General features: G+C 60.0%; 3 protein-coding genes across 5 annotated transcripts; 2 read left to right on the forward strand and 1 right to left on the reverse strand.

Annotated features, from left to right (window-relative positions):
• Positions 1 to 2,864: 2,864 nt before the first annotated feature.
• TIMM44 (translocase of inner mitochondrial membrane 44) lies at positions 2,865 to 17,395 on the forward strand. 2 transcript variants are annotated; one of them, XM_081810918.1, is made up of 13 exons: positions 2,865 to 3,018; positions 5,503 to 5,604; positions 8,355 to 8,525; positions 9,415 to 9,495; positions 10,239 to 10,388; positions 11,119 to 11,258; positions 11,536 to 11,621; positions 12,320 to 12,412; positions 12,501 to 12,625; positions 13,966 to 14,016; positions 15,735 to 15,824; positions 16,410 to 16,520; positions 16,844 to 17,395. In XM_081810918.1, the coding sequence occupies exons 1-13, from the start codon at positions 2,974 to 2,976 to the stop codon at positions 16,961 to 16,963; spliced, it is 1,365 nt and encodes a 454-aa protein (XP_081667044.1). In that variant the 5' UTR covers positions 2,865 to 2,973; the 3' UTR covers positions 16,964 to 17,395. The 2 variants fall into 2 exon arrangements, with proteins under 2 accessions (XP_081667044.1, XP_081667082.1); XM_081810956.1 differs by having other exon boundaries at positions 16,464 to 16,520.
• Positions 17,396 to 17,538: 143 nt separating this feature from the next.
• On the forward strand, positions 17,539 to 19,473 carry CTXN1 (cortexin 1). Of its 2 annotated transcripts, none has more exons than XM_031028698.2 (2): positions 17,539 to 18,110; positions 18,473 to 19,473. In XM_031028698.2, the coding sequence occupies exon 2, from the start codon at positions 18,508 to 18,510 to the stop codon at positions 18,754 to 18,756; it is 249 nt and encodes an 82-aa protein (XP_030884558.1). In that variant the 5' UTR covers positions 17,539 to 18,110; positions 18,473 to 18,507; the 3' UTR covers positions 18,757 to 19,473. The 2 variants fall into 2 exon arrangements, with proteins under 2 accessions (XP_030884558.1, XP_006733889.1); XM_006733826.3 differs by having other exon boundaries at positions 18,488 to 19,473.
• A 1,334-nt stretch (positions 19,474 to 20,807) lies between these two features.
• SNAPC2 (small nuclear RNA activating complex polypeptide 2) lies at positions 20,808 to 23,292 on the reverse strand. The gene is made up of 5 exons (XM_006733825.3): positions 23,057 to 23,292; positions 22,321 to 22,440; positions 22,093 to 22,161; positions 21,524 to 21,815; positions 20,808 to 21,432 (listed from the first exon to the last, which is right to left on the reverse strand). The coding sequence occupies exons 1-5, from the start codon at positions 23,237 to 23,239 to the stop codon at positions 21,101 to 21,103; spliced, it is 996 nt and encodes a 331-aa protein (XP_006733888.2). The 5' UTR covers positions 23,240 to 23,292; the 3' UTR covers positions 20,808 to 21,100.
• Positions 23,293 to 23,338: the final 46 nt, after the last annotated feature.

A 23,338-nucleotide genomic window follows, 5' to 3' on the forward strand; every position in this document is an offset into this window, starting at 1 on the left:
TGTGCTTCATAAAATACAATCACACCACAGAAAAATGTTAGAAATAGAATAAACTGCCAGAAACATAATCACAGCGAGAACTTAAGAAACTATGGCAAAGTGAGGGTATGAGACTAGAAATCTTCTGTCCAACAGTCACACTCCTTGATATTACCCGAATGAAGTGAAAACTTACAACCACACACCCAAACCTGCACACACAAGTGTCTATAGCAGCTTTGGACTTGGAAGCAACCCAGACATCCTTCAGTGGGTGAAGGGATAGACTGCAGGACATCCAGACAATGGGATGCTATTCAGCACGAAAAAGAGACGAACTCTCCAGCCATGAAAAGACGCGGAGGAACCTCAAATGCATAGGACTAAGTGAGAGAAGCCAGTCTGAAAAGGCTGCACACTGTAGGATTCCAACTCTATGACATTCTGGAAAAGGCAAAAGCATACAGACAGTAAAAGGATCAGTGGCTGTCAGTGGTGCGGAGCGGGGAGAGATGAAGAAGTGGAACACAGGGGATTTTTAGGGCAGTGAGGGCTCTCTTTCTGACTTAGAGAGTGAGAGAGCCAGAGATCTTAACCAATTTTTAAGTGTACAGGACAGTATCATCAACTATATGCCCACTGTTGTAAAAATACGGAAAATACGGGGGCGCCGGGGTGGCTCAGTCGTTGGGCGTCTGCCTTCGGCTCAGGTCATGATCCCAGGGTCCTGGGATTGAGCCCCGCATCGGGCTCCCTGCTCTGCGGGGAGCCTGCTTCTCCCTCTCCCACTCCCCCTGCTTGTGTTTCCTCTCTCACTGTCTCTCTGTCAAATAAATAAATAAAAATCTTAAAAAAAAAAAAAAAAGAATGCCCTTATCAGAAATGTGCTGATCGGTATTGAAGGGGAAGTGTCTTGATGTCTGCAACTCTCCTTCAAACGTTGAGCAAAACAAACAAATCTGCTTGTATATGTACGTGTGTGTGTATATATAACAGAAATGGCTAAAGCAAGTGGCAAAATGAATCTAGGTGAAGCATCCATGAGTGTTCATTATACTGTGCTTGCAACTTGTTTGTGGCTTTCAAGTGTTTCAAAATGAAAAGGTGGAGAAACAAACAGAGCACCCTCAATGCTCCCCATATGTTCCTCCAGCTGCCATCATTTCTCCCTCTACACACAGCAAGGATTTCTCAGAGGTGCCCATGCCTGCCCTACGTGCTGGCTGAATGTTTACTAGCTGGCCCTCCAAACGAACCAAAAGCTCCCGATCTGTAGTGTTTGCCGATTCCTGTGGTGTAAATACTCCTCCCACCGTGGCAGACTTCAAGCTTCTGATGCGGTGTCACTGAACACGGAACTGACAGAAGATGCAACAGCATGCGTAACAGTATTTCCAGCATACAGATGTGATTTATGTAAATGCCCTCAGTAGCACTGCTAGCAACACGTGGAAAAATAATTAGGAAGTGTTGAGTTTTGAGTATTTATTACCTTTGTCTAAATACAATCCATTTGATGGGGAAGTTTATACAATGAACTTTTAAACAAGGGCCGTGTTTAACAACTAGCTCCCAAATTCCTAAAAATTTGACAATTCGCTCTCGCCGGCCAGTACAAGCTGACTCCAGCACACCTCTGTAAAAAAAAAACAACACAACCCACTGAAACCTGGCTTCCACAATCACCATTCAACCAAAATGCTCTTGCTTGTCTCACCAGGGACCTCCATATTGCAAAAATGCCAAGGACAATGGACACGGGTCTGGCCTGGCCTGCCTTGCCTGAGTTCCCTGTAGCATTCAACACTCCACACTCCGCCTGCCTTCTCCGAGGTCTTCCAGGTGCTCTTCCTACCTGTTGACCGGTCCTGCCCAGTCTCCTTCAAGGGCTCTTCTTCCTCCAGACCTTCTTCTCAGCAACAAACCTATATATCCCAACCACTTAACTAGTTTGCTCTTCTTGGAGTAAAGACATTTCAAAGCCAGAGTGGAAGCCCTCATTACTTACTCCCACCTCGAGGTGGAGCTTCTGAGAGACAGAGAATCTGTCCAACCCTGAAGCTAGGGAGTGTATGTTGCCTCCCTTTCAAGTCTCACAGACCTTATCACAGTTTAATAACTCAAAAGGCTTCAACAGGGCAAAGGCAGCATGCATTGACTCCCCCCCACGGTACCAGCTCCCCATCTCTCCTAGACTCAGATCGCATGGCCATGTTAAGGTACCGCCACTTGGTGGCGGCATTCTCTAAATGGAAAATAGTATCCAGGTGCTAAAAAGACAACGGCCTAATCTTCTTTAGGGCCAGGTGTGTCAATTCACACGGAATCCACGGAGGAGCGGCCTCCACCCAGCCTGGTCTTAGCTTCATCTTCCTGTTCTGGACTAAAACCAACAGGAGCTTCCTCAAAGTGCTGTACAAAGTGGGCTCATGTGCTCTCACTCTGGGAGCAACTCATTTGCCCGTCTGTCGGTCACTGTAGGCCACTGTCAGTGAGAGCCAGGGTCAGTCACTACCAGGCTGGTCCGCGGGCCAATCAGTCAGAATCCAGCTGAATCCATTCCTGTGGGCAGCCGCTCCACTTGTCCCCGGGCCACTGCAACCCGGCGCGATCTGTCGGGGAGATCACCGCGGGGGACGGAATTCGCGCCCTCACGATCCGCCCCTTCGTAGTCTTATCCAACCAGAGGTCTCCGCTTCAAAAAAGTGCCCGCCCCCCCACGCCGACATCCAGTCACAGGTCCCGCCTTCCGAAATCCTGCCCTATCAGAGGCCTAGCTCTCTAGGAATCTCCAGCTCATTAGGCCCCGCCCCTACCCCAGACCGCTCTCCAAGGCCCCGCCCTCCCCGGGAATGCTGTCTAAATCAGAGGCTGTTTCCTCTCCGAAACCCCGCCCCCAGGGCCGGCTTTTCCCAGGCCCACGCCGCGCCACATAGACGCGGCTGGTGACGCCATCGGGCCGCGTTGCCAGAAGGTCACACGGGATCCAGCAACATGGCGGCGGCGGCGCTGTGGGGAGGCTGGTGTCGCTGCCCGCGGGTAAGCGGACGTGCAGGGTTGGGGTGCGGGGTAGGGGCGGGTCTAGGGAGCTCCAGGCCTGCGACCTCCAGGGCCTTTTTGTCCTCAGGCCTTTGGCCCCCTCGGCCCTTCCTTGGGCTCAGCGAGAGCCTTGGGTTCAGGGCGTTGGGTCGGCGGAGGCCGGGCCCGGGGTCCCGGAGCGAAGCGCATGGGCGGGGGCAGAGCGTGCCGGCTGGGAGGCGGCCATGGGCGGAGCCGGGCGGGGGGCGAATCGCCCCTCACTTCCTGATCACACTCCACGTGCACAGGGGAGTGAATGGTGGCCTCGGCGCCCAGTGGAGAAAGAGCGAGAAGTCAAAACACCGTGACAGTCACGGCTCGCGTTTATATGCCAGGTCCTCTACCGAGGGCATTTCCTGCATCGCTCCTCCTAACCCTCCGTGTGAAAGTGCGGGAGGTAGTTCTCTCCCTGGCTGAGAGCTTGAGCTCATGGGGGCGGTGGGAGTTGAGGTGTGTATGGAGTGCTCAGAAAAAAGTAGTATTTCATGTTGCTGGAAGTCGGTTAGGAAACTGGGAGTCAGAAAGGTTAAGCAACCTGCCCACAGTGTCAGCTGGGGGGCGGGGGTAGCTGACCTGGCCAAAATCCCGGGTCAGACTGACGACAGAGCCAGACTGTGGAGGGAGGAAAATATCTTATAGGGATCCTAGTGTGGGGAGAAAGAAGCTGTCTGACTCAGGGCTGATTTTTTTTCTTGGCTGCTTGTCTTTTGAGTCAGGGTTGAGAGATTGAATTTACACGTTTGGATTTGGGCACAAAACTGGTGGGGCACCAACCTCAGGTTTGGGCTTACTGTGGAATTTCTTTCCCAAGTTAGACAGCCATCCACTTCTATCTCAGACTGTTGCTGAAGTCAGTGCTCCAGGATCAACAGGTGTAGGCAGAGAACAACTTACTAAACTAAACTCTTGGGAGTTACTCTCTCTCTCTTTTTTTTTTTAAGATTTTATTTATCTGACAGAACAAGCAGGGGGAGTGGCAGGCAGAGGGATAGGGAAAAGCAGGCTCCCAGCTGAGCAGGGAGCCTGATGCGGGGCCCGGTCCCAGGACCCTGGGATCATGACCCAGGGGTCCCGGGAGTTACTCTTTTTTACAAAAATAATTTTGGGGGGGGCCTGGGTGGCTCAGTTGTTAAGCGTCTGCCTTCGGCTCAGGTCATGATCCCAGGGTCCTGGGATCGAGCCCCACATTGGGCTCCCTGCTCCGCAGGAAGTCTGCTTTCCTCTCCCACTCCCCCTGCTTGTGTTCCCTCTCTCTCTGTCTAATAAATAAATAAAATCTTCAAAAAAATAAAAAAATAAATAATTTTTTTGGGTAAGTTTATTTAAGTCATCTCTACCCCCAGCATGGGGCTTGAACTCATGACCCCAAGATCAAGAGTCTCATGCTCTTCCGACTGAGCCAGCCAGGCGTCTCAGGAGTTACTCTTGAACTATAGGAGATGGTGGCATTTGTATGAGTTTGGGATGTTGCTTAAAGTTTCTGGAGAAAGGAGGCGTGAAACAGGGAGAGGAAAGGCCCAGGGAATGTGGAAATGGAAGAGTGGTTTTTTTACTTTTTTTAAAGATTTTATTTATTTATTTGACAGAGAGAGACAGTGAGAGAGGGAACACAAGCAGGGGGAGTGGGAGAGGGAGAAGCAGGCTTCCCGCCGACCAGGGAGCCCGATGGCGGGGCTCGATCCCAGGACCCCGGGATCATGACCTGAGCTGAAGGCAGACGCTTAACATCTGAGCCACCCAGGCACCGTGGAAGAGTGGTTCTATGGGGTCATTGACATCAGCGTGTGTGGTTCAGTGCTGGGTGCTAGGTTTCAAGGCCTGTGCAGGTCCAGGCCCTTCTCTTATGGAGCTTAAAAGTTCTTCATTTGGTAGGAGCAGAAATGCCTTTCACATGGCATTAGTAGTGTTTTTGCCCAGGTGGATCCCCTCAGTTGTCCCACTGGCAACCCAACCCTGGGACATGGTAGGTTTCTCCCAGGGTTGTGCCTGGAACAGTAAGTTCTCCGTGTTTTACCTCTGAAAGCCCAGGTCTCTGGCTTTCTGGGGCTGGCAGAAGTGGGGGATGCTTGTGAGAGAAGACTGTTTACTGCCAGCATCGAGGCTCTGGGTGCCCATTTCAGTCTCCAGGATTAAATTAGACTGGCACGATTCGCCTTCTTCCACCATAGTTTGGCATTTCCTGGGACTTCTCTGGTTTTCCCCAGGTTCAGAGGCAGGAAAGTAGACATGGACCCTGGAGGTGCAGATCCAGTGTCGTCTTTTCCGCAAGATTCCACTGCCTTCTCAGAATTTAGCAAGATTGCAGAGGGTCTAGCTTACAGCACAGGCATGCGGTAAAAATCGGCAAATGAGTCTTGGGCGACCCCCAGCTTTTTAGTGTGGCCTGCTTACTTCCCAGTCGTTCTCTTAACTGAATTGGGTCTTTCTCTTTTCTCCCCCAATTAGAAATGCCTCGGCAGTGGAGTCCAGCTTCTGTCCAGCCACAACCTGGTGCCGCTACACCATGGTACCTATCCCATACGCCGGCCCAGCAGAGAGCTGCCCGTGGTGAGTGACTCAGAATGCTAGCAAGCTGAGAGGAGGGGAAAGTCATCTGAAAGATCAGGCCTAGTTGACGGGAGAGAGGGCTGCAAGATGTTGCCCACACTGCCTGGGGCAACTGATTGGCTGACATTCCACATCTAAGGCCTTTGGGCTTCCAGAGTCCAGCGTGCTGGTCCTCTCAGGATCTCGAGAGGTGCTTGGCATTAACAGAGGTAGAACTCCCGCCTGACAAGGCAGATGATGTGTCAGCTCTAATAGCTGGAAAGGCATCCCTGGACTCAGCTGAAATCCACCTCCCTGTGGCTCTTGCCTTTTCTGCGTGACAGCCCTCCAGGCATTTGAGCAGAGTCACCCATCTCGGGGGCTCAGTTTTCTGTTTCTGTTGTTCCCCACAGACCGCATTTTCTGGAGCTTTTGCCCTTCCCTTCATACCTCTTCAACCATGCTTCTTTCTGTGGGTGCCTCACCACCACGGGGAGGAAAGCCCAGAAGCTGACCTACTTCCCCAAACCCACACACTGGGGCAGCTCACACCCTACCCTTCCCTCTGAGTCTCCTCCCAGCAGTAGACTCTCACACAGGCGGTGCAGTCCCAGACGGTCTTTTTGTTTGTTTGTTTGTTTTTTAAGATTTTATTCATTTGATAGAGAGAGAGAGAGCACAAGCAGGGAGAGCCGCAGAGAGAGAGGGAGAAGCAGGCTCCCCGCTGAGCAGGGGGCCCGATGCGGGACTCGATCCCAGGACCCCGGGATCACGACCCGAGCCGAAGGCAGACGCTTAACCAACTGAGCCACCCAGGCGCCCCCCCCAGACGGTCTTAGAACCTGGACTCCCTCACCAAGACTCCATTCCCACCCCCACACCCCGAGAAAGGCTGGCCAGGCTGGCCCTGGGGCTTGATGCGGGCTCAGGAGTCAGTCACCCCGAAAAATGGGAAGGCAGGCCCCGGCCACGGCGCTGCGCTGGTACACCATGGAAGTGGTCCCTGCCCCATGCGGTGGCTCCCTCGCATGGTTCTTCAAGCATTCCCTTTTCAGAGCCTGCTCTCATGCTTTTGGCGAAGCAGGGACCCAACCCTGGCTCAGTCTGACCCTGGAGCCTGTATCTTGGGCAATGTACTGGCTCTTGTGCGTGGAGTGGGGCCTTGGCCTTTCTTTTGGCCTCCCTAGGCTCTGGCCTCTGGGTGTGTCGGGGTTTTCCTATGAGGGGGACCCCTGAGCTTCAGCTCTTGGTGACAGTGATCCATAAACGAGGGAGGTTTATGCCAAGCCCAAGGGTGACATGTGAGGCCCAACTTGGGACTTGAGAGTGACCCCAAAGGAAGAAGTTACCCCGGCCCCAGAAGCCCAGGGAGTAGGGCCCTATGCCAGCTTCTTTGGGATGTCATCCCAGTCCTGGGCCCAGGGCCCCTTTGGGTGTTGACCTTCACCTTAAGATGAGCACATTTGAATCCCTCTGAGGATTCTAAGCTGCACCCGTTTCTCATCCAGGGTCTCCTCTGTTGAAGAAGGAGCCTGGTACTTTGTTTTGTTTTAGAATAGACTTTATTCTTTTGAGCATTTTTAGAAGTACAGAAAACCTGAACAGGAAGTACAGAGAGTTCCCATCAGCTTCCTCTCCCCCTCTCCTCCCACCTGGGCACACAGTTTTCCCCGTGAGGCATTTTCACCATGAGGCGCCATCTAGCATTAGTGTAGCATGGTTGTTCCGACTCATAAGCAGGTATTGATCTGTTACTAACTGCAGTCCACAGTTTGCCTCAGGGTTCGCTCTGGGTACTGTACATTCCCAGGCTGTGGACAGACGTCTGCCCGGTGTCCACCATAGTCGTGTCACAGAGAGTAGTCTCGGTGCCCTGAAACTCCCTTGGGCTCTGCCCATTCATCTCCCCCCCACCCCACCAGCCTGTGACAACCACAGATCCTTTTACTGTCTGCATGGTTTCACCTTTTCCAGAAGGGCCTAGAGCGGGGATCATACCGTCTGGAGTCTCTTCAGACCAGCTTCTCTCAGCTAAGGTTCCTCTGTGTCTTTTTTATTTTTTTTTTTTAAGATTTTATTTATTTATTTGACAGAGAGAGACACAGCGAGAGAGGGAACACAAGCAGGGGGAGTGGGAGAGGGAGAAGCAGGCTTCCCGCGGAGCGGGGTGCCCGATGCGGGGCTCGATCCCAGGACCCTGGGACCATGACCTGAGCCGAAGGCAGACGCTTAACGACTGAGCCACCCAGGCGCCCCCTTCTGTGTCTTTTTTAAATTGAGATGTCATTGACATATGACGTTGCGGAAGGCCACAGTATCTTTTCATGGCTTGCTAACTCATTTCTTTTTATTACTGAATAACATTTCATAGTCTGGACATCTCATAGTTTACCACCTGATGCTTTTTTTTCTAAATATTTTTTTAAAAATATTTTATTTATTTTTGAGAGGGAGGGAGGGAGAGAGAGAGAGAGAGAACACGAATGGGGGTAAGGGGCAGAGGAAGAGGGAGAAGATCACCCCTGCACCTAGGGAGAAACAGACTCCCCACTGGGCAGGGAGCCCAACTTGGGGCTCCATCCCAGGACCCTGGGATCATGACCTGAGCTGAAGGCAGATGCTTAATCGACTGAGCCACCCAGGCACCCCTCACCTGATGCTTTTTTGATTTGACTTTTGTCGCTCATAAAAGAGGTAGCTATTCATTGTGAACCCCGTATCGGTACAGAGGAAAAAGTACAAACCCTTTGTTTCTTTTACATTCTTTCTAGTCCAGATCCTATTCTTCTGGAAACAGGAAAGGCTTTCTCTCTGGCTTACTGGATAATATCAAACAAGAATTAGCCAAAAACAAAGAAATGAAAGAAAGTATAAAAAAGTTCCGAGATGAGGCCCGCAAGTTGGAAGAGTCCGACGCGCTCCAGGAAGCCAGAAGGAAATACGTGAGTCCCTCTGCTTCGCGTCTCCCCTAGTGGGACACTTGCTTCCCGCGCGGTGCTGGCGTGGCGGGGAAGGTGAGGTCACTGCGCTGGCGCTGGGGGCGGGGGGGGGACAGGAGTACGTCGTCAGCCCTCCGTTCCTGTGCTGAGATGGAGCGCCGTGCTCTGCACACCAGCAGCGCCAGCTTCTCTGGGGAGCGCGTGAGAAATGCAGGGTCTCGGCGCCCCCCATAGCTGCCGGGCCCGTGTGTGCGTCGGCCGGCCTCCCCGGGTGACCACTGGAGCAGTGGGCTTGAGATGCACTGGCCATGGCCCTCTGAGTGAAGCGGGTAGAAAGCGGGTTACAGCACTGCAGGTGTCCTTAATGGTCGCCGTCTCTTAGCGAGCGGGCTCCACCGCCTCTGCCGCACGAGGGCTGTGGGGTGGGGGCAGCCTCCCCTCCTACCAGTGGGCGCCCGCGCCAGGACCCTGGGCTTTTTGTTCTCCGGGCCCCCTCCCAGGCCATGCGCAAGGCCTATTCCGTCGGCGGCAGGTCGCCCTTCCTTTCCATTAAGGAAGGGGTGGTCTGGGGGCAGGTCGGGGGGACAGTGGCTGCGGGAGATCCGGCAGGGGTGCAGAGTGAGGCAGGATAATGTCAGTGAGCCCGGGGGGAGGGGCTGCGGGGGGGCCAGATCACCCCTGCACCTAGCGAGGGAGTGGAGCCAGGGGCTGGGCCTAGAGGGTCTCCACGTGTCAGCCTTCGGCTGCTGAGCCCGCCAGCCGGGCTGTGGCGCAGTGAGGGGCCCCGGGGTGGGCAGGCTGGCAGGGGAGAGGGCTGCTGAGAAAAATGCTTCTTTGGACCCTTGCCTGTAAGATAACTGCGGCGGCATAACAAACAACATCCCTCCCGTAGAAAACCATTGAATCCGAAACGGTGCGGACGAGCGAGGTGATAAAGAAGAAGCTGGGGGAGCTCTCGGGCACAGTGAAGGAGGTAACGGTCTCTGGGTCGCCACGCTCCATTGGCCGCGGCTCGGGGCCATCTGTGGGTCGCGTCTGGGAGGAGACAGCGGTGCCGGGAGCAGCGGCAGAGCTGGGGCCCGGGCAGGGAGGACTTGGCGGGACTTGGCCCGGGGCTGCGGAGCCGTGGGCGGCAGGCGAGGGAAGAGCCGGCCTGGTGCGGTGGCTTCCGGCGTTAGGCTGCGCGGCGCCCCCAGGAAGGAGAGCAGAGTCACACTAGCCCACGTGCCCTGCAGTTTACCACTCGGGCGAGAAGCTTAGCTGCCGCTGGCAAAGACTGGATCAGAAACGAGGATTTTTTTTTTCTTCCTGCCTAAACACGAGGAAGCGCTGCTTGGCCCCCAGGCGAGGGTGGGGAAGGCAGGGAGTTGCGCCAGGGGCTTCCTTTTTGTGCCTTGTTTTGCTTTTCTCTGTTCTGGGCAGGAGAGCAGGGCAGGCCGGTGCAGTGCTGGACGCAGGTTTCTCCCGTTATCCCTCGGCTGCCTCTCCTGCCCATTCTGGGGAGAGCCAGTTGACCTGGTGTCTAGCCCAGAGCCCAGGGGTCCAGCACCCCAGACTTTGTACACGGGGGGCCTGAGTCTCGGGGCCCCACGGGCCAGACAAGCTCAGAACACCCGTTCCCACCCTTTGGAGGGCTCAACTGGCCTTAGCTCTGGGGGAGCTCATGCAGGCCCCGAGCGGTCCTGTGCTGACACCCCTGTCCCTCTGTCTCAGTAGAGTCTCGACGAAGTCAGTAAAAGCGACTTTGGCCGGAAAATCAAGGAGAGCGTGGAAGAAGCAGCCAAGACTGCCAAGCAGTCCGCCGAGTCAGTGTCCAAGGGTGGGGAGAAGCTGGGCAAGACTGCCGCCTTCAGAGCCCTCTCTCAGGTGGGGCGGCCTGGTGCCCTTGCTGCCGGGGGTGCCCTTGCCTTGGCCTGCTCGGAGTCCAGGAGCCAGAGTTCCCACCTCGGAGCTCAGCCCACCCGAGGCACCCGGTCTGTGCTCCACTCCCGGCTAGGCAGCCTCGGGCAAGTGAGAGCTTCTCAGCCGCTAACATCCTTAGCTTGTGCCTCTAAACCAGGGACCTTTTGCCCTCAGGGTGACTGGAGGTCCGAATTCGTTCCCTATCACCTGTCGAATCCTCCCGTGGCTGAGCCCTCTGCTGGCCACAGGGGCCACAAGATAGAAAGTCCTTGTTTCTGCTCTCAAGGGGTATGGGGTCCCAGGAGGGGATGAGGAGTTCCTGAGCGACATGTGACAGAGGAACATACAGGGAAGGGGCCACAGGTGGAGGGGGCAGGCCCTACAGAGCGGGGCGTGCACAGCCAGCCGAACAGGGCCAGAGCCTCTGTCTCGGGGAATGAGAGGGAGGCCAAAGAAAAGCAGGGTCCATCTAGAACAGTCCCACTGCCCATGCAAGGAAGTCGGGCAGGTCACTCTGAGCCACGTGACCTCAACACTGGGGGAGGCCGAGCCCCTGGGGTGTCATCAGGCCCTACGTTGGGTTTCCCAGCAGATGCTCTCCGACGTGGGGCGCAAACACACAGGCCCACCGTGGTGGTCTGCAGTGTCGGGCAGGTCCCGAGTGCCCACCGCGTGGCTGGCTGCTTCCCTCCAGGGGGTGGAGTCTGTGAAGAAGGAGCTTGACGAGAGTGTGCTGGGGCAGACCGGGCCCTATCGGAGGCCAGAGCGGCTCAGGAAGAGGAAGGAGTTTGCGGGAGAGAAGTTCAAGGAAGAGAAGGTGTTTGAGCCCAATGAGTAGGTAGCAGACCGGCCAGCGCCTGTGTCCCACCCCACGCACTGGGTGTGGCCGAGCGCCCGCAGAAGGTTCTGCCCGAGTCAGTTCATTCCTCAGCTTCTTTTCTGCTCAACAGTTCCTGCTCCCTAGTGCGTCTGGGGGAGCGGGTGGGGTGGGGAACAGGAGAGAGGAGGCTGAGAGGCGCGGGGTGGGCTGTCCCGCTACACCCCTCCCCCCGGGGCCGGGTGGGTGGCGGGGCTCCCGCGCTGCTGCTCACCGCCGGCCCGGTCTTCCCAGGGAGGCCCTGGGAGTTGTGCTGCACAAGGACTCCAAGTGGTACCAGCAGTGGAAAGACTTCAGGGACAACAATGTGGTCTTTAATCGTGAGTGTTCACATCTCGGAGGCTCAGCTGACAGCGTAGCCGTGACCGCGGAAACTCACTGAGTGCTCCCCATGTGCTGGGCACAAGCCAGACCCCCACTTTACAGAGGAGGAGACCGGGGTCAGAGAGGACCAGCCACTTCCGCAGGATCGCCCAGCCAGTGAGCAGCAGAGCTCTGGCAGAGCACAGGCCGACAGGCAGCCCTGCTCACGCGGGCAGCGGTACATTTCGGGCTGGCGGGCCAGGGACCCTACCATGGGGGCCGAGTCACCCATCGCTGCCGTTGCCAGAGTGGTTGCTAGCAGCAGGGCGACCGGGCACACGGCTGTGGATTTCCCCGTGAGACGCTCCCTCATAGGGGGCGCTGGTGGGGCCCGGCCAGCCAGCTCGAGGCCCCAGAGTTCTCTGTTCTTGTCTGGGGCAGGGGGCTCCCCAGGTGCCACCCACCCTCGTCCCTTGTCCTGTGGGGGTTGCTAGAGGCCTGTTTCCTTTGGAGGGAGAGCCCCAGCTAGCAGGGCGGGCCCTCACGGTTCGCACAGCCCCCTCGGCCCACCGCTGGGGACGCAGGCTCAGAGAAGTCCCCTTGTTTACCCGGCACGGAGACTGGATCTCGTCGGGGCCCCGAGGAGCCCTCGGAAGTCATGGAGTAGGGGTGTCATTCTGGAAGGGCCCCTTGACCCCGGCCCATGTCCCCACAGGGTTCTTCGAGATGAAGATGAAGTATGACGAAAGTGACAACGCACTCATCCGGGCGTCCCGCGCACTGACAGACAAGGTCACGGACCTGCTGGGTGAGTGGCTTGCCTGTCCTTGCCACCGGGGCTGGCAGCAGGGGAGGGCCACGGGCCCTCGACCCACTCCTGGCTCGGCTGCCTCCAGGGGGCCTATTCTCCAAGACGGAGATGTCAGAGGTGCTCACGGAGATCCTGCGAGTTGACCCCGCCTTTGACAAGGAGCGGTTCCTGCAGCAGTGTGAGAACGACATCATCCCCAACGTCCTGGAGGTGGGTTGCCCCCTCAGCGGGCCCTCCCCATCCTGGCCCGCCTCTTATCGCCCTGGGCTGCGCATGACACCGGCTGTGGCCTGATGGAGCGCTCCGCCGGGGCAGACACCTGTCCCGCCTTCAGAGGCCTGAGCACCCCATGCCTGGCCCTTGTTAGTCATGCACCTCTGAGAAGGCACCTGGGGTCGCCCGTGGGCCCTGCTGGTCCCCACGACGGCAGCTGCTTTCTTGCCTTGGCTGTTGGGTGCGTCTGCTCCTGGGACTGAGTTCCCTGTCACGATGTCCGGCAGCAACTCCTGCCTCCCTTGAAAGCTGGCCTGGAGCCTCCTGTCTGGTTCCCTCGTGCTCTGTGCTTGAGGTGGTTCCTTGGAGGTTGCAGTGAGCGGCTGCCCGGGGCCTTTCAGGAGTGGGTGAAGCTGTAGCCCGTGGGGCAAGCCATGAGGGGGACCCTAAGGGGGCTCTCCTCCGAGGTGTCCTCTCTATGGGAATCCTGAATCCCATCTTCTATCCCCTTCGTGGCTCAGAAACGAGGAGGGAGCGGCTTGCCCAAAGTCCCGCTGCAACCAGCCCTCCACAAGGCCCCTGCCTGAGTCGGCTGCCTTTTCCTCCGCCACGTCTGCTCCTTTAGCCCCCAAGACGTGGCCGGAGCCCAGGAAAAGTCCTAATGAGACCACAGAAAGGCCTTGCAAGCCCCAGTGGGTTCCTGTCCCCTCCTCCTGCCTCCTCCATCCCAGTGACCTTCATGGGTCCCCCTCCCCTTCCGATTTCCCAGGTCCCTCACGCCACTTTGGGCAGGGAGGGAGGAGGTAGACATGGAGCGATCCCCAAAAGCAGCAATCCGAGCACAGGCAGTTTCTTCTGGGGTGAGGCTGTCTCAGCCCCCAGCCTGCTTGTGCTTTCCCTCGGGCCCTCAGCTCCTCCGTCACCTTGAGCAGGTTCAGCCCTGCCTCCAAGTTCCTGCGGAGGTCTCCCCCATGGCACCTGGGGAGGCCCCCCCGGGACCCCTCCTCTGTGCTTTTGTGGACCCAGCTGTGCAAAGCTCCATCCCCAGTGGAGGGAGAATGCAGCTCTTGGCCTCCCCGGCTCAGTTTCCTGGCCAGGGTGAGCCCACCACGCTGCCACCTTCCTCTGCCTCCTCCCACGAGGCCCTTGGGACCACCCTGGGCTGCCGGGGGTCACACACACAGGCCCTTGGTCCCCAGGGCCTGAGGAGGGGCGCCCATTGCTGCAGCCCAATTCAAGGCCCCCTGCTCCCCGGGTAGAGCCTGTGGGGGAGGGCCTCCTGCCTAGATCGTCCCCTCTTAGTCTCGAGCTAATTTTTTTTGTTTTCCCCTTTTTAGGCCATGATTTCTGGAGAGCTCGACATTCTCAAAGATTGGTGCTATGAAGCTGTGAGTACTTCTTTCTTTTTATTTTTTTCTAGTTAGACCTAAAAAGAATCATAGCTTGGAGATCTGCTTGGGCAGCATGGTCTGAGAAGGGCATGACGGGGTCTGGTGTCCTGATTGTGGGGGGATCCCGGGGACCGGGGCTGGGCGGAGAGGGGTGTGTGTGACCTTCCCATCCCCAGGCCAGCGTCCATCATCACGCCCATATCACAGGCATCATAAGGGTACAGCACGAACACAGGCAGCATTTGCAGGACACAAAGCGCTGGCTGGACTCATTAGCTGTCCTCACTTTGAGTTCCCGAAACAGATCAAAACAGACGGTGATAGATTTCCCGCATGGGGAGGAGCCGTGTCCTGACGAGGCCTGACTGCTCCCCGGAGTCGGGGCTCAGGGTCCCCGGGCTGCACGGTGCCGGGCCATGGGTGACAGGGTCAGCCCCCCTCAGGAGCACACCCTGTCTTCCCTGGAGCCTGGCAGCCTCCCCGTGCCTGCAGGGCTCTGGCTGGCCACCTCGCCTCCCCCTGCTCACTCCCTGACCTGTGTCTTTGTGGGTTGTTTTTTTTTTTTTGTCTTTTTCTGAGCTTATTTGTATTAAGCAATCCAGAGCCTTTTTTGGCTGACTCTGTTCTGCTTCCAGCTCACAAACAACTTGGAGAAAGCAGAGGAGAAGATGTCAGATTTTTTTTTTTAAATACTCCTCTGCATGGTGACTAATCCAACAGGCATTTGTGAGTGGTGGTGGTGGTTCTTTTTTTTTTTTTTTAATAATTTGGCACCATTAGGATGTGGTTGATTATCTTTGCCAGAGAGCTGCTGGTGCCCCTGGAAATGCACTTGAAATTGCAGGTGCTCACACAGAGGTGTTTTTTAAATGTCATTTTTTAAGAATCACACCAGAAATGGGAGCGGCAGCGTTTGTTTTCTTGGTAGCAGTTATTTCCATAAAAAGTAGTTGTGATTGGAATGTCTTCCATCATAGTTGCTGAGTCCAGAGAAGCTTCTGGAGGAAAGCTACAAGGCTACACATGTCCTGGGCCTGGGAGCAGGCTGGGGGGGGCCAGGGGTGTTATGCGGGCTGCGCTGCCCCTTCGGAAGAACGGGCTGCCTGCGGGCAACAGCTTCCCGGAGCAGCTGGTCAGCGAGGAGGAGGCACCCCGTGCAGCTCATTTCAGAGCAGCCGTGGATTAGGGCAAATCCTAGAAAACGCGTTTGATTCCAGGCCAGGATTCAGAGTGCGGTGAATAGGGGCAAGTCCAAGATCAGCCAGAGAGGCCTCAACTTACCCCTGGGACTGTGTTTCTGATTCTGTGGGAGGAAAATTACCAACTCTCCCGATGATACCACTTTCAGTCGGTAGTCTTGATGCAGTGCTGCCTTTATAACGAGGGAGGGGTGTGCGATTCGGGCCAGCAAACGGGGGGCACCAGCCCGTCTGCTTGGACCCGTGCTCCTGGCGTCTGCCACGCCTGGCGTAGCACAGCCCCGCGCCAGGAGCCGTTTCTGGACGGTTCGAGGGCTGAAAGCGCGGGGCTCGGCTGGCGAGCCCGCCTGCGGGGAGAGCCGCCCAGGACCGTGTGTCGGGCCCCGCGGCGCGCCAGCCTCGGTGCTGCGGCGCTTGGGCGGGGCTTGCGTTCCGGCGTGCATGCGTGCGTGCGGCCCCAGGCGTGCGTGCGTGCGTGCGTGCGTGCGGCCCCAGGCGTGCGGCTTCTCATTGCAGACCTACAGCCAGCTGGCTCACCCGATCCAGCAGGCCAAGGCTCTGGGCCTGCAGTTCCACTCCCGCATCCTGGATATCGACAGCGTTGATGTGAGTGTCTCTCCCGGGGGGTGTGCTCGTCACAGGCGCGCCCCGTCCCTGCAGGAGTCCTGACATGGGCAGGTGCTTGGGTTAAGGGACCTCCGGGGCCCCTTCAGCGGAAGCCCGTGGTGGGAGAATTCTTAGGCAGGTGGCAGACGCAGGGGGTGCTGCTGCCCAGACCTCGGCGCCCCCAAAGGCAGTATTGCCCCTGCGCCTTTACTGGGAAGGGGGGCGCTTTGTCAGGACTACTTAGGCCCCGACGGTCCCTATGGGGAGCTGGAGACACGCCAGCGCACGCTTCCCTCTACCCCTGCCTGTGTGCACGACTGGGCCCTTTGCGGGGGGCCTTGATGTGGCCGCCCAGCCCAGGTCTTAGCAGTTCAGACAATGGGTCACATTGGGAAGGGTCTCGTGGGAATCTCCCACCTGGAAACGGACGACTGGACTCCTCAGCCTCCTTCCGGGGCCTGGCCCAGCGAGGGGCACGAGGGGGGTGCTGGGGCCGCTCCCTGGGAAACGGGGATCTGCACCACAAGGGGAGCAGCAGGGAAGGGGTGTGGCCACTCTAAGCCCCCTCCCCCCCCTCCCCCGCAGCTGGCCATGGGCAAGATGATGGAGCAGGGGCCTGTGCTGATCATCACTTTCCAGGCCCAGCTGGTGATGGTGATCAAGAACCCCAAAGGCGAGGTGGTCGAGGGTGACCCGGTGAGTGCGAGAGGAAATGGAGCAGCACGGGCAGGTGGCCATCTTCAGCTGCCTTGCACTTTGGAGCCAGGAGGTTTTGTGACTGTGCAGAAACAGCAGGGCCGGGCTTCCAGAAGTCTAGGGTCCCAGTCAGGCCTGGTGGAGGTCAGAGGGTGACTGACCTGTCTGGTTGGGCCAAGTCCTGAGTTGCAGCCTCTGGAGCCCAGAGCCAGGCTGACACCCCCAGCCCCACTCCCTGGTCCCTCCTGGTGTCCCCTCTGTGTTCTGCCCTGCTCCTCTCGACAGCCCCTTGTCCCCAGCCCTCACCTTCCCCACCCCGGCAGGAGAAGGTGCTGCGCATGCTGTACGTGTGGGCGCTCTGCCGAGACCAGGATGAGCTCAACCCCTATGCAGCCTGGCGGCTTCTGGACATCTCCGCTTCCAGCACAGAGCAGGTCCTCTGAGCACGGTGGCCGCGGCCGGGGGCTCCTGGGCTGGATCAGCACGTGATGGACACCCAGAGGACTGGTGTCTGCCTGCAGCAGCTAGACCTCTGAGGACAGGACTGTCGGTTCTCTACCAGGGTGGCACGGGGAAGGGCGGGCAGCTGCCGGGGCTTCTCCCCACAGTGCCAGCCCCCGCGCTGCCCCTTGGCCCCGCGGGGCTGCTGAGCGAGGTCACTGCGGTGCACAGGCCCGATGGTGCCAACGGGCCCCTACCCAGGGACTCTCTGGAGGCAGAAGGACAGGGCCCAGGCCCCCGCCACTCAGAGTGGCCCACTGGCCACTTCAGCCAGGGCATTTTGGCTCCGTTTTTTATTTTAACAGTGCCCTTATTATCCGTGTGTATATGCCTGCGATTTGGAAATAATAAAACACCAAAGTGCAGGAGAGCAACTTGGGTGGTCCGAGGTGTCTGTCACTGGGGTGGGGCGGGAGCTGACCAGGAGGTCACAGGGAGGTGGTCAAGGTCACTGAAGGAACTGAAGCTCTGGAGGGGGCAGCCTTGCCTGGTCAGGACCCTGCCCGCCCTTGGGTGACCGAGACAAGAGCTAGGGAGTTTTCAGTAGTCTGGCTGGGGTCTCGGAGGGTTGGGGTTCCTAGAGCTGGAGGAGCTTGAGTGCCAATAGGAGTGATTTTTGGAGGCATTGGGATCCGTCCGCGCAGGACATCTGGTCGAGGGGTCTATCGCAGAGAATGAGGGGAAGGTGCGGAAGTCGGGCTGGGGTGCTTCTGGGGTGGGGTGGGCGAGGTCCTCGGTGCTGAGACTCCCCGCGGCCGGGGTCTCCCGGCGCCTCTGGGTGGGAGCGCCGTCCTCCCGGAGGCCGGGGCGGGGTCGCGAGCCCGCGCACCGCTCCCTGCGCAGCCTCCGCCCCCCGCGGCGGCCCCGCCCCCGTCGCCATGGGAACAGCCGCGGCGGCCCGGCTAGCGTGCGGCTCGCCTGCCTCGGTCTCCAGCGCTCCAGGGGCGGGTGGGGTGGGCTGAGCCCGGGCCGCCGCCGCCACCAGCCGCCGCCGCTACCACCGGGGAGAGGCCGAGAGCGGAGCCGGCGCGGGTCCCGGAAGAGAGCGCAGCCACCGGGCGCTCGGTCCCCGTCCCGGTCGAGGCCAGGGTGAGGGGCGCGGCAGGGTGGGGGGGTGGGGGAAGGGTCCCCGGGACGCCGAGAACAAAGGGAGCGGGGCGGGGGACAGGGTTTTCGCCCCGCTGCGCCGCCGGGGCTGCGCGTTCGCACCTGTTGTGCGCGGGCCGGCCGGGTCCGGGCTCCCTCTCCCCAGTCTCAGCGCCCCCACCTGCACGCACGGCCGGAGTTGGGTCCCCGCGTGCCTGTGGCGGCTTGCCCGCGAGCCCGGCTTGGGCGTAGCCGGGGGACAGAGGCGCGGGCGGGGGCTGTATCCGGGCAAGGTCAGGGGGCGGTGGCGGGAGGGGACGGCGCAGGGGCGGGAAGGCGCAGGCTCATCCTGGCGCCCCTGGCAGGCCCTTCCTCCGCAGGGCGCGTGGCGATGTGAGCCATGAGCGCGACGTGGACGCTGTCCCCCGAGCCGCTGCCGCCGTCGACGGGGCCCCCGGTGGGCGCGGGCCTGGACGCGGAGCAGCGCACGGTGTTCGCCTTCGTGCTCTGCCTGCTCGTGGTGCTGGTGCTGCTGATGGTGCGCTGCGTGCGCATCCTGCTCGACCCCTACAGCCGCATGCCCGCCTCGTCCTGGACCGACCACAAGGAGGCGCTCGAGCGTGGGCAGTTCGACTACGCGCTGGTCTGAGCCGTGCCCTGCCGCTCTCCGAGGGGCCGACTCGACGGGGGCGCCGCCTGGCAGGGAGCGCTCAGGACCTCCGCCCCAGCGCCTAGCCCGAGGGAGGAGGCCGTTAGAGGTCCGGCTCCTCCCCCTCAGACCCCTCCCATCTTTCCTCCCGGCCTGGCCGGAGCCCCACTTCGTGCCTTTATCCCGCCCCGTCCTCGCTCCGTAATTCGCAGGCTCTGCTGGCCCCCGACTGGGAAGAGGACCCCCACCCCCACCCCAAGGCGTATAGGTGGCTCTGCTAGTGTCCTGCCGCCGAGCATGAGTGTCCTGTCCATTCCTGGATGCGGGGGACCCCCGTGTCCCCCCTCCCTCCCCTGTGGTCTGGCCATCCTCACTCCGCCCCCGATCCCCCCTTAATGTTGAGCTGCTCCTGCGGGGCAGGCTCTCCTGCGCCCAGGGGGTGGACGCTGCACACCCATATGCCCTGCGCGGCCTGCCCCGGAGACCGAGCCTGGAGAGCACCAATGGCTGTTGTGTCCAGGACGCGCGGCACCTTCGGTGGGAGGAAGAGTGCGGGCAGGTTCTCCCCAGTACAGGTCAGCGCCCCTCCCTGGCCCTCCTGCCGCTTCCCCCTGCCCCCTTCCCGCATCCCCCCCGCGGCCTTCCCCATGCCTTCCCCCTCCTCCCTGCCTCTGAGCCGATGGTGTCAATAAAAGCTATTACTGAACGCTTACTACATGCCAGGCGGTGCGTGAGTTAGCGCGTGCTGCGCGTGACCTGTCCCCTCTGCAGGACCCAGAGCGAGCCCTCTTAGCATCGCTGTTCGACAGCCCGGGGGATGGAGGCCCAGGCGGCCTGAGGGACTGGCCTGTACTATACTGAGTGGCGGCATTCCAGCCTGGCTGGGATTTAAACCCAGGTCTGACTTCCACATGCTCTTAATGGCTGCCCCATGCTGCCAAAACACGCAGGCCGCATTCTGGGGGGACTGACGGGTGAACTAGCTCCCTTCCGCAACGCGCATCGCCAAGGTCCACCCACCCCCTTCTTTCCCTTAACTTGGGGAGACTGGAGGCTGTGGAATAACGGGACTAAGCGGGGCTGGGAGGGGTGGGGGGCCCCGCTCAGCCGGCCCTGGAGGGTGCCACCAAGACGTGGCATGATCTCCTGGCACTGACCACACCTGCTCCCCCAAACCTCTCTCAGCCTGGTTCCTCCTGCCCACCATTCACACGCGCACTTTGGAAGCTGGGAAACGGGCAGCACAGAGTGGGCTGGCTCTGCTCCACACCCCCCCCGCCCGGGAGCCTGTTTGTGCCCCGGGGAGCCGTGTGCAGTGTGTGGGGAAGAGCAGGCGCTTCTATAAAAGGAAGGCTGTGTGAATGCACGGGCTCTGCGAACACATCTACCAGCTCCCAAAGGACTAGTCAGGCTGGGGGGGGAGCTGTGGGAGGACACCTGGCTCCCCTGCTGTGCCCTCCCCAGCCTCTCCCTGAATCTACACCCTCAGGCAGGCTGATGAAGGGGGACCCCTTGCAGGGAGACCCCGCCACACTCCTGGGAATTCAGGGCCTTTGGCAGCAGCCAGGACCCTTCCTCTACCCAGCTCAGCTCCTCCCTCCCTGCCCCTCTTTGCTTTGCTGGGGGGTGGGGGGGGTGACTTACTCCCCTCCCTCCGACCTCCTGCCACCTGAGGCAGCCCACCCCTTACCCTTGACCTGTACCTGGGGCCTGGCTCCTCCCACCTGGCTACCCTCTGCTGGCTTCTCTTCATGTGTGTGAGGGAGGTCACCTGCGCTGAAAACCCTGCACTCAACACCTGTCAGGCTCAGGCTTCATCCTCCATGCAGTCACCGAGGGTCCCCTTCACGGCCAGACCAAGGTCACTCCAGGTGGCACTGAACCAGACCTGGCGGCGGCAGCAGCCTTTACTGATGACTGTGCCTTCCCCCCCTCACATGCCCCACGTTCAGCCCTGGGACCCCGAGCTCCGGCACTCCTACCTATGACTTCTTCTGGCACTTTGGGCCTCCACTCCCGTCTTTAACTCCCAGGAAAAAGGGAACAAGACATAATGGCAAGAACTTTACTCACAGGACATAGGATACAGGATGTTGGGACAGGCTTTGTGGGGGGAGGGGCTGGCTGCCCCCACCTCAGTTCTGTGGCCAAACCCCTGTACAACTGTGCTTCTGTTTCGGAGACCCCTACCGTGTCGATCATCTTCAAGGCCACCCCCTGCTGCCCACCATGTCAGGGACCTTCCACCGTGGCTGGGTCCTCCTGACAACCCAGGACCAGCCCAGGCAGGACTGAGGGCCAGGGGGCTCACAGATGTCTGGTGTATTTTCCCCCTACCGGGCCTTCACCTCGCAGGGCTGGCTGCCTGGCCCAGCAATTCCAGGGGCACCAGGAACGGGTTCAGGGGGCAGACCCCAGCTGCTTGCCAAGCAGACCTTGGTTCACTGGGCGGGGCATTCTCTGGAGCCAGGGGCACGGCCTGGCTGGCCTCCTCTTGCCCCGGGGAGCTTGTCCCGGCATCCTCAGCTCCGGGCGCCAGGCCCTCTGTGGCTGGGTTCGGCTGAGGGGCTGTCAGGTGCACGTACATATCCGACATGTGTTTAACCAGGGCATCGCAGGGCAGGCGGAGCAGCTCCTCGGGAAGTGCCAAGAGCAGGTCGAGGACCACCGCTGCCTCTGGTGATGGACACAGAGGGGTGGGGTGAGGGCAGGGGGGGCCTTGCTGCCCGGGGCTCGCTCCCTCCCAGCCCCTGCCCGTTACTCTCACCGGCTGCAGAAAGCTCAGGGCCATGGCACCTGCGGGAGACGGACGACAGATACTTGTAGATCTTCTCAAAGTCCACGGAGAAGTCCCCTTCCGACGACGGGTCAGCCAGGGATGCAGAAGGTGCCTCGGGGGCGGGGCCATTCGCCTTAGGGGCGGGGCCCGGGGTGTCAGGGCTCGAGTCCTCCCGCCCTCCAGGGGCGCTGAGCAGCAGTAGCTTCCCACGCGCCTGTGTGGGCTTGGGGGGCTTGGAGTGCAGGAGGCTGACGGGCTCCGTGGCCGCGATGGTGAGTACCTGGCAGGAAGAGAGATCAGGGAAGGAAAGGGGGAAGTCCTCCCATCGGCCTCTCCGCTGCCCTGCACCCAGCTGAGCCCTCCACCTCCACCTGCTCACCAAATCCCCCCTGTTAGACGTAACATACGGGAGCTGTCGGAAGCGGGGTCACTGAGGCTCAGGGTGTTCAGTGACTGGCCAGCGTCACAGAGCTGGCAAGAGGAAGGGCCCCGGAGCCAAGTCCCCCTAATTTAGACTTATACATAACACCCCCATCCTGCCTGTGGGATGGCTGTACCTGTGAGAAAGCCACAGTCAGGGCCTCCTCCAGCGGGCCCGTTATCTTCTCAGCCAGATCCATCCATACCTGGATGGGGCGACCAGAGGGCACACAGTCGGCCTAGGGACCAACTCTCGGGGGTCTCCAAGCCCTGCCCCTCCTGGGGATCCCCCTGATCAGGTTATCCCCCCCAACACCCACACCATGCCCCAGGGCCCGGCCTTGGCGGGCCTTGTCCTGCCTCACCTCGATGGGGGCCGGGGTCTGTGTTTCCCGGCGCCTCGGACCCTGCGGGCCACCGGGATGCACCCTCTGAATGGCCTCCCGGACCACGCGGCCCTTGAGCTGCCGTAGGAAGTCCCGGATCTGGATAAGAGAGGAGGAGGCCGAATGGGCCTTCTACACGCCCAGGGTTGGGGAGAGAGGCCAAAGCCTACTGCCTGCTCCCGGACCGGCACTGCTCCCTAGCCTCCCGCTACCCCGGTGTTACAGGTCTCAGTGACTCTGCCCCGGGGCTCGGGCCCAGGCCCCAGGTGTGACCAGCCACCCCATAAAGGTGTAAGGCCGGTTCTGCTTCCTCCCCGCAGCCAGGGCCCACCCTCTGCGAAGTACTACCCTGTTCATCGCCCCGCTTCACCCACTCGGCCCCGTTTCCTGGCTCTCACTTCAGCCTCACTGCCCTTTCCGCCCTGACCGGGGCCTCCACTCCGTCTAATTCGGAGTCCGACCGACCCCTCAGCCTCTCGCACGCGCGGCCTCCACCTCGCCCCGCCCCTCAGTCTCGTATGCCCCGCCTCTCCCCCAAGCTCGCCCCGCCCCTCAGCCTCATGTATGCCCCGTCCACACTCAGCCTCCCTTCCAAGTCCCCCGCCCCCACCCCGCGCTCGCCCCGCCTCCCCGCCCCGCCCCTCAGACGCAAAGTATGCCCCGCCCACATCCTAGCCGGGGCTCCAGCCCCCCTCCCTTCCCAGGACCCCCTCACCTCCGCCTCGCTGCGGCCCGGCAGCTCCCGGGCCAGCTCAGCGGCGTCCGGCTCCGGCTGGCCCTGCCGCGCCTGCAGTAGTCGTAGCAGCTGCCGCTTCTCGCGGGCGCTCCAGGCCGCGGGGCCGGTCACCTCACCCAGATAGCGCGCCGGGGCCGCTCGCCGCCGCTGCGGAGGCTTCATGCCGGCGAGGGCGGTGTCTGCGTTCCGGGCCCGTTTCCCTGGTAGGCGGGGTTACGGAGGCCGCTGGGGCCAGAAAGCACGGCGCGGAGGCGGAAACAG

Source organism: Leptonychotes weddellii, chromosome 1, assembly GCF_054177405.1.
Source record: "Leptonychotes weddellii isolate Sample4059 chromosome 1, ASM5417740v2, whole genome shotgun sequence".
NCBI lineage: Eukaryota > Metazoa > Chordata > Mammalia > Carnivora > Phocidae > Leptonychotes > Leptonychotes weddellii.